Raw genomic sequence first — 15,408 nt, 5'->3', positions numbered from 1 at the left:
GATCTTCATTGCTTTGCTCTGTTGCACGCCCTTAATATTTCACCATGGTGTGGTGTGGTCAGATGGGGCATCATTCCCACACTGTGTCTCCAATGCTGTCCCCCATAGTGAGGTGAGTCAGTGGGGGGTCATTGTCTCTTGTGGTAGGGTCTGTCCTGTGGTGGTCTCTGTCTATTGGCTGCGCTGAGCAGGAATATGGTCCTCTGGACTTGGTGGGCCAGGATGTGCTCCACTCTCTCTCCTTCCCTCTTTGTTTACTACTGTGTGCTCTGATCAGATGTGTCCCTCTCCCTGAACTGTAGCTTCAGTGCTGTCCTTTGAAGTGCATTCCTCTTGTGGGGGGTGGGGAGTCCACATAGTTGGGATTGGGGCTCTATTGGTTCCCTGCTTCGTGCCAGTATGTTGCATTCACGTCTTGGTATATACATTATCTTGCCATCGCATTGTTAATGTCTGTCCTTTCAGCATCCCTATTGGCTTCAGAGGATTTGAACACATCTCTTCTGACCTATAGTCTCTCCTCTTATTGGTTTAATGCTTCTTAGAAGTGAGATAAAGAGATATTTTTAAATGGCCCAATATTTTACCCAAGAAGCTTACCATTAGCCCATGATGATTGTTTATCATAGTTGTTATTTGGTGTAGTGGAGTCTATTCCAACTCCTGGACAAGCTAAGCGATTGAGTAGGACTGTCCTATACAGTGTTCCCTGGTGGCACAGTGGCTTAAGCATCATATTGGTATTTGGATGGTCTGTTGTTTAAACCCACCACCTACTCTGTGGGCCCAACACCAGGTAGTCTGCTTCCAGGTGGATGAAGAGCCTCGGAAGCCCTGTGGAACAAAGGGTCTACTCCTTCCGACAGCGTCACCAAGGGCTCCCATCTGCCCTGCAGCAGTGGATTTGGTTCTGATTCACTTTAATCAAGGGAGCTGACTGCAAGTCCAGCAGTCCTAAAATGCCAGCTGCTCCCCGGGAGGAAGGTGAGGATTTGCACTACGCAGCGATGGAGAGTTCTGGGAGCCCACAGGAACGTGCTGCCTTGTCCTGCTGAGGTCGCTCTGAATTGAAATTGACTCGATGGATCTAAGTTTGGCTTTGGAGTTTGGAGGTGCAGAGCTGAGATACAACTATGCTCTCATACATTCATTTTCTTTTGGGGTTTTTGAATTAAGAACATTTTGGGATATATTGATAAAGTTATGTTGATAGATATGGGGATTCAAGATCGTTACAAAAACAAAAACCTGTGGGTTTCCACGACTGTAACTCTTTATAGAGCAGTGATTCTCAACCTTCCTCATGCCCTGACATCATGTAGTGGTGATCCCCAACCACAAAATGATTTTCGTAACTATAATTTTGCTACTGTTATGAATCAGGCAACCTCTTTGAAAGGGTTATTCGACCCCCAAACGGGTCTCGGCTCACAGGTTGAAAACGTTGCTTTAGAGGAATAGACAGTCTGGTCTTTCTTCTATGGAGCAGCTAATATTTCTGATCCACTGACCTTGAGGTAAAAAACCCAACTCATAACCCACTGTGCCACTGGGTGTCTTCAGCTCTGCATCTAGCATATGGCACATAGACATACATTTCAGATGATGTCTTTAAAGTCACACTACTGATAAAGAGAATCAAATATCAATAAAAAGACACATAATCCTTTGATGAGAGCAAAAAAACTCTGATAGGAATAAAGAAACCTTGCCTTAGAAAAATGTTACCAATTTTCCCTTGAGTAGCCTTATATCATTGGTTTAGCCTTTCTTTATGATACATGAATTAGAGTAAAATTTTGAGAACATTATTAATTTTTATCCATGGAGTTCTAGGCGCTCGCTTGAAATAATTGGGGAGCTGCTGGCATCCATAAACCAAAGTTGTAATACTAAATGCCCATCCTTCCATCTCCCGCCAAACCTTCCCAAGGAGACAGGGAGGGAGGGGCTTGCTGGCGTGAGCAGGGACTCAGCGGGGCTGGGGCAGAAGGGGCAGCTACATCTCCAGTGCCTTCAGTGAAAACTGGGCCTTTCCACGGAAGCTCCACGCTGGCTGCAACGACCAGTGGGCTCAAAGGCACAGCTGCCAGGCATTGGGCGTCTGGAGCACGCCCTCCCAGGGCGCACAGCGGGCGCACAGCGGGCTAGTGCAGCCAGCGTGGTAACGAGGCTCGGTGATTCGCAGTACACTTGCAATGGGAAAACCTGTCATTTCAAAGAGCAGCGAGACGGTGGGCACCGGGACATCGCGGTTGTCTTGCACTGTAAGTGTGGCCACGGGTCCACGGAATTGCGGCGCCTCGGCAGCCGTCTCCCATGCCACTGCCACGTCTGCCTGTGGGCATGAGAAATTCGGAGGGAATCTCTGGCTTGATAGAATCAACTGGCCTGATTGCCAAAGGAGAATGTATGATTCATTCTCCCGAAAAGCAGGCGAGGCTCCACAGGAGCCACGAAGAGGACATTAAAAAACAAGGCAGAAAGAAAACAAATCAGAGTTATTTATTCTTCGGTTCTTGATCTAGAGCTACCTGCGCAGCCCAGGGCCCGGTGAGTGGTCCTCGTAGACCTCCTTGCCCGGGTCTCAGTTTCTTTTGCTCTTTTACTTTCTACTCTCTTCCAGGGCAGGCCTCCCCCTCCTGCTTCCTTCTTCCTTTCTGTTTGAAACCAGCACAATGACAATGCAAAACACAAAGAAAACAAACGGGAGAACTTGTTTACGAATTCCCTGTGAAACACTTCCATCTACTGGCCGTATGCGGGAGGAGCGGGTCTTAACAGTTTGGGTTGTTTGACTGTATTTTAGGAAAACTGAAGGGCAGACATTTGAGCGCAAGCGTTAGGAATCGCACATCAGAAATTAGGAAAAAATATTCACTTTGCGGGGGAAAGTGGGGCTTTCCACTCCCGCAAACAGGTACTCCACGAGAAACCCAGGGGCAGTTCGACCCTGTCCTACAGTTGCTGAGTCTGCTTGGATTTGACGCAGTGAGCCATTCACCCTGGGGTTACCTTACCCCCAAGTGCTTTAGGTATGTAGGAAGGCCCCCCAAACTCTTGGGAAAGTAAACTTAGAAGCAAATACAATTGTTGCTACAACGTTTTTGAAGTCCCCTTACAGGTGGGCAGTTCTCCGTGAGAAGACAGCTTGGAGGTGCTCCGGAAACCCAGTGTGTGAGGAGACACGTGGGTCTCTCGCTAAAGTGGTGGCTTATTCGTAAATAAGGTCGCACATTTATCATCAGGGCACACAGGGAAAGAGGCCCTTGGTTTCAGACATGGATTCAGAACAGTGGCCAAAGTAATATTCCTTCTATGAAGAAAAGTCATTTCATGAGGTCTAAAAATGAATTCAAACTAGATTCCAAGTCGACATATCAGAGGACAAGCCTTCAATTCAATATCAGCAACGACAACAAATAATGCTCCTTCCTGATGTTGTTTGCTGATAAACGAGTTTCAGCACTGGAATAAGAAAGAGGTTTACAATCTTTCAGAAAAATTATTTGTAGCGATAGAATCAAAGGAGGGGAATGTGTTGCCTCCGTGAGGATTCTCAGAGATGAATCCAGCATCCTCACTTTATTGATGAGGAAACTGTGGCTCAGGTGTGTAGGAAAAGTGCCTAAGGTAAATAGGTGAGAAGCATACCCATCATTAGACAAAAAATAAAAACACAACTCAAGGTTTCTCTTGATACTTTTTAATCCAACTAACCTCCTTCTCATATGAGCTGTCTCACGGCCATTGAATCAATTCTATAAGAGAAAAAAAAAGCAATAGCTTTTTAAAAGGGTAAGTTTTTATTTTTTAAGGTCATTTTCTTGTGGGCTCTTACAACTCTTATAATAATCCATACATCAATTGTATCCAGCATATTTGTATATATGTTGCCATCATTATTTTATAAATAATTACTTTATTTGAGTCCTTGGTATTAGCTCCTCTTTTTCCCCTTCCCCCACCCTCATGACCCCTTGATAAATTATAAATTGTTATTATTTTCATATCTTACATTGACCGTTGTCTCCCTTCACCCATGTTTCTGTTGTTCATCTCCATCTGGGAGTGGGGTGTGGTTTATATATAGATGATTGCAATCAGTTCCCCCTTCTTCCCCCCATCATCCCCCTCCCCTCCTGGTATCCCTGCTCCCATTTCTTTACCTGAAAAGTTTATCTGACCTGGATCCCAGGTGTCTGGAGCTCTTATCTGTACCAGTGTACATGCTCCGGTCTAGCCAGAACTAAAAGTCAGACCTGGAGTCATGATGGGGGTCAGTGAGGAAGCTTCAAAGAAGCAGAATAATAATATGTGTCTCATCTGTGTGATACTATGCCCTGGTTGACTCATCCTTCCTTGTGACCCTTCTGTGAGATGTCCTATTTTAATACATCATAGATTTACATAGATTATTAAATCAGTCTCTCAAAAGTGAACTTTCACTAGATGAGAATAATATAGCTCATATTCCATGAGATTTAGAGGAACTGAACCATAAAATGAAATCTTAAGGAGCTGAGTAGTAAAGCCCTAATGAGACATAGACATTTAATAGGACCTTTCTAGTCATAATTCCTTATGTATTATATTATAATTCTAGTCTCTGTGCCTGTGGTTCAGGTTCCATTTTGGAGAAAGTTCTCTGCTATGGCAATAGTCAGGATTCAGCCACGACTGTGTGGATCATAACAAACCCTGGGTAGCCTTGGGAAGAATGGGAATCCCAGCACTCTTCATTGCACTCCTGAGGAACATGTACATGGATCAAGAAGCAGTTGTGTCAACAGACAAGAGAAAACGGTGTGTTTTAAAATCAGAAGAGGTATGGGTCCAGGTTGTATCCTCTCACCATACTTATTCAAACTGTATGCTGAGGAAGTAATCAGAGAAGCTGAATTATACGAAGAAGCTAGTGGCATCAGGATTGGAGGAAGGCTAATTAGCAGCCTGCATTATGCAAATGACACAGCCTTGCTTGCTGAAAGTGAGGGAGATTTGAAGCACCTGCTGATGAAGATTAAGAATTGAGCCTTCAGTATGGATTACAACTCTATGTAAAGAAGTTGAAAATCCCATAACTGGACAAATAGGGAACATGATAAACAGAGGAAAGGTTGAAGTTGCCAAGGGTTTTGTCTTCCTGGAAACCACAATCAGTGCTCATGGAAGCAGCAATCAACAGATAGAGAGATGCAGTGCATTGGGCACGTCTGCTGCACAAGACCCCTCAGAGCATTGAAAAACAAGGATGTTACTCTGAGGGCGAAGGTGTGCCTGCCCCAAGGCAGGCTATTTTCAATTGGCTCATAGGCGTGTGAAAGCTGGGCATTGAGTAAGGCACACTAAAGGAGATTTGATGTCTTGAATGGTGCCGGTGAAGCCTACTGAAAGTAGCCTTGGCTTGCCAAAGGGACAAAGGAATCTGTCTTGGAAGTTGTACAGCCAGAGTGCTCCAAAGAGTCAAAGAGCCCCTAGAGACTTTGTCTCCTGTAATTAGGACATGTTGTCAGGGAGACCAGTCCCTGGAGAAGGACATCATGACTGTTAAAGTAGAGGGGCAGGCACAGTGAGGAAGACTCTCGATGAGATGCATTGGCATGGTGGTTACAGCAGCAGGCGGGAGCATAGGAACAAGTGTGCGTGGGCATGATGCAGGCTCTGGCAGTGTTCCTGTTGTGCATAGGGTCGAAGTGGGTCAGAATCACTTGGGTGGCACCTACCAAGAAGAAAAACAAGTCTTGACCTTAGTAGAGGGTTGAACCAAGCCTCAGCTTTTGTCTCTTGGGAGGTATGGTATGTTGAAAGACAAAAATCACACCTCTATGAAAACCATTCTTCTATGTATAAGAACCAATTGGACACAGAAAATGCTGGGACCATTGGAATGATAGCAGGGACCAAGACAGAGGCACCAGCGATTACGTCACAGAGACTATGGGGCAGAGCTGAGACCCAAGATCAAGGCAAGGAAACCATGAGATGGAACAGAGGAGCAGTGCCAAGACTGTGAGGCAAAGTGGCAGACAGCCTGCTGGTACACGGGGACTGTGTGTCTGAGAGGCTGAGGACTGAAAGAGACTTGGTTGCTGACTAAGGAGAGGGGTCACTGAGAACCAATGACAATTTCCGTACTAGTTACTAAGCCTGATGGATGAATAACCGATGCATTGTCCTAATAAACTCCCATCAGTGTGAGGGGCTTGTTTTTTCTGTGCGCTCTGGCTCTGTGGCCCTCACGATGGCTTGTTGAGCGCAGCACAGGAGTGCTGTAGGAGCAGAGGGGAACAGCTCCTGCCAAAAGGTGGGAGGAGAGAAGCATGTCTGACTTGTTGGCTGTAACCAAAGGCCATCAGGCGCCGCCACACCATGTTCACACCCAGTAAGTGCAAAGGCAACCAACCAATTTCCATGCAATGGACTCCAATTCCCAGTGACAATGAGAATAGACTATGTTTCATGGGGCTTTCAAAGGTTGTTTTGTTTTGTTTTAAAGTATGTAGATTACCAGGGCTTTCTTCTGAGGTGCCTCTGAATGAAATTGTAGTGTCCTATCTTTTGGTTAGTAACTGCTTATGCCACCCAGGCATAACTATTCTTCCTAAGTAGAATAGTTTTGTGTGACTACTTTCACAAAGTAAGACATTTATCTTAAAATGGCAAGTTCAAAGGAAAGCATTAAATAAGCAAGAAAATATCTACTCCAGAACTGGCTCAGTGGGATGTGCTTTCACCTTAATGTGAGTTCTTAGTGGAGTCTGAAGTATCTTCACTCTTCATTTTAGACCTGGTTTTGACAGATGGAGTGAATGTTCTTTTTTTGGTTCTCTAAGTGGGGGTAGGGGTGGCTCTGGGGTGGTAGGGGTATTAAATAAACCCCATACTGGTAAAAACAGAAAATGAAAGTTTCTAACATTAAATTCAATGGATGGATTTAGGTCTTTGAAAATAAATATTGTCAAGATAATTTATTGCTCCAGAAGCACCATGAACACACACACACATGCACACACACATAAAAATATATATTTTAAAATACACATCTTATTTTTCCTCCAGATTACATTTCTTTCAGAATAAATTCTTAAAATGAAACATTTGTTAAATCTCATTATAAAGTATAATTTTTGAAGAGTTTTTGAGTGCCCAGAGGTAGATTAGATGTTTACAAAGTGAAACTACTTTCGCTAATCAATTCACTAGCATATTTTTAAAGCATTTGAATTAAAAAGCAAACTTAATAGCATAGCCTTCTGAATTATAATATCAAAGGCACATCATTGAGTGGTTTCAGCGCACAGACACCTCAGCCAGAAACACAGGTTCTGAGTCCTCACTCTCCTCTCCCACAAGCTAAACATTACTGCTGAGCATCATCCCCACACGTCCACGTCACTTCATCCTCCATATCTCCCCTGGATTTATCAGTAAGATCAGAAATTTCTGCCCTGCCTGGCTTCTTAGACTTCGAACGTCTTCTCTGTAGCTAAGTAAGGTTAACACTTCTTAATGTAAAATTTATGACCAAAGGTCTTCTTTGTATTCATTTTATTTCCATTAAAAAAATCTTAAAGTGGAATATAGGCCTTGCATAATCTGGTTCCTTTTCCACCTTTGGCGATATTTTCTTAGCCGATTGGGCTTATTTCCCAGGCTCTGCATCCTCTTCAGTAGAAAATGTTAGCGTTTGTTCTAATATTAGGATACAAAGACCTTCTAGAGCTTTCAGAGAAAGAAAGCCTTCCTACCTTGGGAGCCCCAGAATTTGGACCTCTAGCATCCATTTGAATGACCGTGTTACAAAGACTATTGAAAGTACCATAGACTTCCAGAAGAACCAAGTTAGCTGCCTTGGAAGAAGTCCAACTAGAATGCTCCTAATAAGTGTAGATGCCGAGGCTTTTGTGCCAGCAACTTTGAACATGTTTTCAAGAGAGACTAGTCCCTGGAAAAGCACATCATGCTTGTTAGGAGAAAGTCGTGGGAAGAGAGTGCCCATGAAGGAGAACGACTGCACGGCAGTGACTCTGTGCTGTGTGCAGGATTACTGTGAGCTGGGCCTGACTCCAGGGCAACTGACGTCAACAGCGGCCACTGTGAAAGAAGTTCCTGCTGGTTAAGGCCTTCCACTTGTGACATGCCTCTTATCTTAGCAGCACAGGATAACCGAAAATAGATCAACCAAAAGCGAAAATAGACCCAACGTTTTCTATTAGTGAATGTTCTAAACCTAGAAAACCCGAAAGGTACCACAGAAGACCGCTGGAATGACTAGGAGATTTTAGCCATGCTTCAGGGTACAAACAATGGGAACGCCGATATAATGAAAAGCAGCTTGCTTCTCCTTCACTGGCAAAGATTACCTTCCAAAAAGAAATCAATGAAGTAATACAATTTGCAATAGCCCAAATTGATAAACTACTCAAGAATTAACTTCAGCAGGCCTATAAGAGACTTGTACAATGAAAATAATGAAACACTACTACAAGAAACTAAAACAAACAATAAACAGATGTCCTGTGCTCATGAATTAGAAGACTTAATAATAAAAATGCCATGTCTACCTAAAGTAATCTACAGATACAATGTAATCCCAATACAAATTGCAATAACATTGTTTATGGATATGGAAAAGCTAATGAGTAACTTCACGTGGAATGGAAAAACCCTCCAAATAGCCAAAATAACATCGAAGAAAGAAACAAAGCAGAAATTCTCATACTACCTGATGCCACGGAGACTAATGTTAACAGAGACAACTGAGGGGAGGGAGAGCATTCATTGATTCTTAGATACTGGTTTATTTTTAAATAATTTAATTATTTTTATTTGTGGCGATAGGAAAAACGGCATCAACTCTGGTAACAGCATACACAGCAGAACCGAAGCAAAAGTGAGAATTTGAGTGCATATAGATGGGTATAGCATAGGCGTTACGGGTAGGTAGATGTTTACATGGAACATAGAGAAGGAGCACTGCCCTCACGTCTATTCTGACTTTCCAAAAGCCTTTACAGGAGTCTCACCTTTCTTCTGATGAGAAACTGGTGACCGTCACAGCTAGCAGCTCAACATTGGGTAAGCATTGGACTGGTAGCTGAAAATTAGGCAGTACAAACCCAGAAGCTGCTCCTTAGAAGAAAGATGAGGCTATTTGTTTCTGTAAAGATTTACATCCTCTTTGAGCCAGATTTAATTTGATGGCAATGAGAAATATCTATAGGTACCTATAACTACATGTACTTAAGTGCGGGTACATACAATCTTTCAAATTCTAAGACTCCACGAACAGAGCTTAAAATTTCTTCTCATAATGGTTTGCATAGTTTGACAACTTAGGACCACAGGTTGGTGGAACAAGTTAGTCAATTGACATAAAACAGTTCACGAATTTCATTGTATGCGTGCTAGGCATGTGAGTAACAACCAGGATAATAAAAGCTAGTGGGCGGCCAGCTCAGAAACCACTGCAGTCTCCACTTACAAGGAGAAAAACGACAAGAAAGTAACAACCAAATTTCAGAGAAGAACAAGTCTCTACAATCACAACCGCATTTACCTGAGACAGAAGAACCAGGTGGTGCCCAGCTATCACCACCTCTGACCATCCTAACTGGGGACAAGAAATGGTTTCAGATAAAATGGGAGAAAATATAGAACAGAACTCCTTCGTGTTATTTTAGGAATCCAGGCAGACGAAAGTAGTGGACAACAGAGGACTCCCCTGAGACTATTGCTACTTTGCAGCGACACTCCTTGAACCTAGGACATAGCCCAAGTCCTGACATCAGCTATTAGCAAAATAGCAGAATAACACACTCATGGAGAACCATGATGTACTTAAAAATGATCAGTGAGATAAAAAAATACCTCAAAATCATTGATGGGAATGTTAAGGGACCGACCACAAAAAGAGAGAGAAAGAAAATGTTGACACACTGTGAGAATCACAATTTGTGAGGGGATTGTCAAATAGGAACTTAGCGTTCTGTGTAAACTTTCACCAAAAGTTCAACAAAATATTATATGACAAACCAGCATCCTATAGGATTACAGTTCTCTTACACACAATTTAGAATGCTACTCAACAGCATTCTTTGCTGTTATTTTGTTTTGATCTCTGACATGAAACTATGAAAAGTAGTGTTTTGCTAGACAACACATAGTAACTTAATAGAAGGCTTGGGGTTGGAACTCAGGGCTCTAGCACATTAACCAGAGTTCTTTATAGTGCTGTCCCATCTAGTTAGCAAACTCAGTGACAGGCTGTGTGGAAATCATAGGTAAGCGTAAAGAAAGGAAGTATAGCTGTTGTGGCAGCTCTGGGAAATGCTGCAGTTAGTTATCTTTTAGAAATAGTCTGCCACCGACTAGACTCAGGGCAGGCTCCAAAGGACAACACAATTTCTCCGGGGTACCACCCCCCTGTGTCAGTTCATCTTTGTAATATGTGGGGGAAAGCAGGTCAGCAGTGTCTCGGACATTTTGCCTGACACCCACACACTATGGAAAGCACAGTGTTTCTCATGCCTCTGAAACCATCCGAGAAAATAAACCGTTTTCCTTCTGGCGATCTACCTGTGCACATTTACTAAAAGGATAGGAGTGAAAACAAGCAAGGGAGGGCCCTTTAAAGAAGAGATAAAGAGAATAGATACATTAACTCCAATAACAATTGATGAATAATTATGCTAGTGAAATTGCCTCCTTCGGTACTAGCAATCCATAGTGTGTCTTATTTAATAATCAAATACAGGGATTTTAAAATGGCCAAAAAATCGCGAGGCATTCCTCAAGAAACAACTCATTGGCACACAGATACTTTCATTTTAAAAAAAGTGTTTGGAAATTGTTTGATTTAAGAAAGCAAAGAAATAGATATAAGTACATAGCTCTAGTCCCCTGCATATAAATATACTTACATGTACACATGCCTGTATTTAGACCTCTATAACTATCCTAAGCATCCCAGTTCTTTCCTCTATTTCCTTTTACGTTCCTCCTATCCCACTATCATGTTCAGCCTTCATTCAGGTTTTAGTCATTCTTCTTGGCTATATTGCCTTTAATTAGCCCCCCACTCCCACCCCAAACATCCTATTCCCTCCTCGCCATCAATTTTAGATCACTTATTCTTCCCTTGTCCCTGGGTTTGTTGGCATGCCCCTCCTTTTCTCCCATGTCTCCCTCTCCTATGCCCCCCAGAACTGTTGGTCCCATTATTCTCTCTTCCAGATTGTTCATCCCACCTATCTTGTCCAGATAGACTTGGAGATGGACATTGGACCTCCACTCAAGTACTCCCTCAATGTAAGAATGCTTTGTTCTACTAACATAGCACTGTGTGATGTTCACCTTCCTGACATGATTTCTGAAGACAAAATGGGTACATAAACAAATATAGTGAAGAAAGATGATGGTGCCCAGCTATCAAAAGATATAGCATCTGGGGTCTTAAAGGCTTGAATATAAACAAGCAGTCATCTAGCTGAGAAGCAACAAAGCCCACATGGAAGAAGCACACCAGCCTGTGTGATCATGAGATGTAGATGGGATTAGGTATCAGGCATTAAAGACCCAAAACAAAACAAATAAATGCATATCAAATCTCATTGGGGGAGAGCATAGTGGATACCCAAGGCCCATCAGTAGTCAATTGGACACTCCCCTGTCAGAATAGCCACAAGGAAGAGAAGAGCCAGCCAGGGTGCAATATAGCACCGATGAAACACACAACCTTCCTCTAGTTCTTTAATGCCCCCCCCCCCACTACCATGACCCCAGTTCTATCTTACCAATCTGACTAGACCAGAATATGTACACTGGTACAGGTAAGAGCTCAAAAACACAGGGAATCCAGAACAGATAAGCATCTCAGGACCAATAAGAGAAGCAGTGATACTAGGAGGGTAAGTGGCAGTGGGCAGGTGGGGGGGAGGTAGAGAACCTATCACAATGGGGAACCTATCACAATGATCAATGTATGGCCCCCCTCCCAGAGGAATGGACAGAAGAGTGGGTGAAATGAGACAGCAGTTGGTGTAAAATATGGAAGATAAAAAAGAATTTATAAATTACCAAGGGGGCATGGGGGAGGGAGGGAGAATAGCAGAGGCAGGAGAGGAAATGAGAAGCTGATGCCAGGGGATCAAGTAGAAAGAAAATGTTTTGAAAAAGATGATGACAGCATACCATATATACTCCAGTAGCAGCTAACCCGAATATCAGCCAAGCACCTAATTTTACCTCTAAAAGTGCATTAAAAATGTGCTGGAAAACTGAGCTTATACATGAATATATACAGAATGTACAGATGTGTTTGACAAAATGGATATAGGAATAGATTGTGATAAGAGCTGTTAAGAGGCCCAATAATATTTAAATTTTAAAAAAATGATTGAGAACAAATATTAAAGCTTATATTACCTCAAAACAAACAAAAAAGTGACTTGATGTATTGTGAATAATGGGAGAAGTATTTTCACTGCTGGGTGGAGGGAGTTAAGATATGAAAACAGAAAAGGACAAAATTAATCCTGTGGTGTTAAATTGGAATTGGAGATATCAGTGTTACTAAAAAACCATTCTTTTGAATATTGACATGCAGAGAAAAAAAAAAGAAAAGAGATGGCAAGCTATAATAGCTATAGAACCAAATACAGAAAAGACCCTACGCCCTTCTCTCCACTGATTTTAGTTTACTTGTTGTTCCCTTGTCCCTGGACTTAATCAGGGGCAATGTAGCTGTAAGGAATTACTAAAGTTGAATGAAGGCCATACATGATGGTGGAACAAGAGGAAAGTAAAAGGAAATAGAAGAAATAACTGGGAGGCAAAGGAAATTTATAGAGGTCTAAATACAGGCATGTACATATATAAATATAAATATATATATATATATATAAAATGAGAGATGAATAGAACTATGTACTTATATCTATATGTTAAGGATTAAGGTTGCTGATGGATATTGGATCTCGACTCAAGTACTTCCTCAACACAAGAACACTTTGTTCTAACAACCCAGCATTCTGTGATACTTACCTTCCCAAAAAGATCACTGAAGACAAAATGGGTGCATAAGCAAATGTGGTGAAGAAAGTTGATGGTGCCCAGCTATCAAAATATATAGCATCTGGGGTACTAGAGGCTTGAAGATAAACAAGCCACCATCTAGCAGAGAAGCAACAAAGCCCACATGGAAGAAGCACATCAGCCTCTATGATCATAGATGTCAATGGGATCAGCTATCTAAGATCCAGAACAAAATCATACTCAATGTCAATTGGGTTGGGGGGGCATGGAATGGAGATCCAATGCCCTTCAGTAGACAATTGGACATCCCTGCACAGAGGGGTCACAGGGAAGAGATGAGACAGTCATGGTGCAGTAGAGCACTGATGAAACACACAAATTTCTTCTAGTTCTTAGGTGCTTCTGTCCCCCCACTATCATGACCTCAATTCTACTTTACAAATAGGATTAGACCAGAGCATACACACTACTACTGATAAGAGCCCGCAACAAAGGGAATCTAGGAGAGTTAAACTCCTCAGGGCTAATAATGAGAGTAGAAATACCAGGAGGATTAGTGGAGGTTGGGGGGAGAAAGGGAAAATTGATCACAAGGATCAATATATAACCCCCTCCCGGAGAGGAACGAACAACAGAAAAGTGGGTGAGGGGCTACAGAGGACGATGTAAGATATGAAAATAATAACCTATAACTTATTAAGGGTTCGTGAAGGATGGAAGGTGGAGAAGGAAGGGGAAGAAATGGGGAACTGATATCAGGGGCTCATGTGGGAATAGAATGCATTGAAAATGATGATGGCAGCATATGCGCAAATGTGCTTGACACACTGGATGGATGTATGGATTGTGATAAGAGATGTAAGAGCCCCCAATAAAAGTATTTTAATAAAAAAGATCCTAGAAACTTTCTGACACCGAGTAGATTTCAACTCATGGCCACCCCATCTGTGACAGAGAGAACTGTTTCATAAGACTTTTTTGGCTATAATTTTTATAGAGTTAGGGTTGTCTACCACACAGCTGCGGGACAGGTTTGCAAACTGCCAACATTTGGATGAGTAATCAAGCAAACCCTTTTTATGCCAGCCAGGGTCCCTGCCCATTGTCATGAAGGATCTAATTTCCAAAAGGCCATAGAGAAGTATAGTGATAGAATCAGATGTGAAATGTTTCTCTTCCACTTACCCAAGTGGTTGGCCCTAGTCTTCTCCCTCTGTTCACTAGCATGAAACCTATGAGTCAGCATTACTCTAGTTAGTAGACTTTGTTTCTGGAACTTCTGGTTACTATAGCTGTCAGTAGAACTCTGTAATGCAAGAACCAATTCGTGGAATCGTTACCATGTTGTCATGACATCATAAAAGCCCAACCATTTTATTTTTTTATGTACTGAGCTAAGCCACAGAAGGAAATTCAGGGGAAAATGAAAAACAATATTGACTGCACAATTGAGATCCAAAGAATATTTATTCTCTCCTCCTTTGTGACCTTCTTCTATGGACTCTTCTTCATATACCTTTGCCGAGTAATCTATAGGAGCTTAAAAAAATATAAAACCACCACGAAAAGGAAAATTCTATTGGTCAGTTTCCTTGTTTGGAATTCCTCTGTATGAAGATCATAGACAGGTTTGATATGTATATGTGCTTAGAAAATGATTTAGACTTCACTTGATTTTCATAAATGACTCTATTCTAATGGGGGGGGGAGGGTCCTGTGATGGCTTTGCTTGGGAGGAATACAGGATCCTGGGCCACCTTTGAAGGGCCACCACCTCTTACTGCCACGTGGAGATGCAATGTCTTGTGTGAATGGTGCTGAATGTTAATTCTGGAAGAAAAGAAAAGAGAAAGAAAATGAACATTATGTCTATGGCTCTATTTTAAACTTTAAAAATAATAATTGTGTTAGGTACTAGGAGGGAGGTCAAAGGAACAAGACATTCACTCCATCCTCATTTCTCTAAACCACTCATGCTTGATGCACGTACACATTTCCTTAGTATACCATATTGATACAAGACACCATGTAGCACATGCATGCACACATACATGCACGTGCCTTTCAGTCACAGGTACAAATGCATAGCCTGATCATGCTTTAAATCAGTTTTTCAAAGGGTAATGATATTAAATAACAGCTGTCAAACAGTGATGACCATACTTATAATCATGTACCCAAAGAAAACTTCTTTTAAGAACTTGAAATATGACTTTCAAAGCCGAAGCATGACCCTTCTACTATGACTAGTTGAAAGCAAGGAGCATTCTTACACCTGTATCTCTTAGTGCTTTATCTGATTTTTGCTTTCCAAAATTGGGTTTATTTGCTAATGGATTATGCTGATTTTCATAGCAGATCATATTTTAC

The 15,408-nt window shown here is 42.0% G+C and overlaps 1 protein-coding gene across 1 annotated transcript in view; it reads left to right on the top strand.

Annotated features, from left to right (window-relative positions):
• Window positions 1-14,461: 14,461 nt before the first annotated feature.
• The window catches only part of KCNU1 (potassium calcium-activated channel subfamily U member 1), a 225,699-nt gene continuing 224,752 nt past the window's right edge, over window positions 14,462-15,408 (top strand). The window contains exon 1 of the mRNA XM_075557227.1: window positions 14,462-14,620. Within this exon, the coding sequence (XP_075413342.1) occupies window positions 14,462-14,620 (159 nt within the window). The remainder of the gene's footprint in view (window positions 14,621-15,408) is intronic.

Source organism: Tenrec ecaudatus, chromosome 8 (assembly GCF_050624435.1).
Source record: "Tenrec ecaudatus isolate mTenEca1 chromosome 8, mTenEca1.hap1, whole genome shotgun sequence".
In the NCBI taxonomy this organism is placed as follows: domain Eukaryota; kingdom Metazoa; phylum Chordata; class Mammalia; order Afrosoricida; family Tenrecidae; genus Tenrec; species Tenrec ecaudatus.
This window is presented reverse-complemented; position numbering and strand designations above follow the sequence as displayed.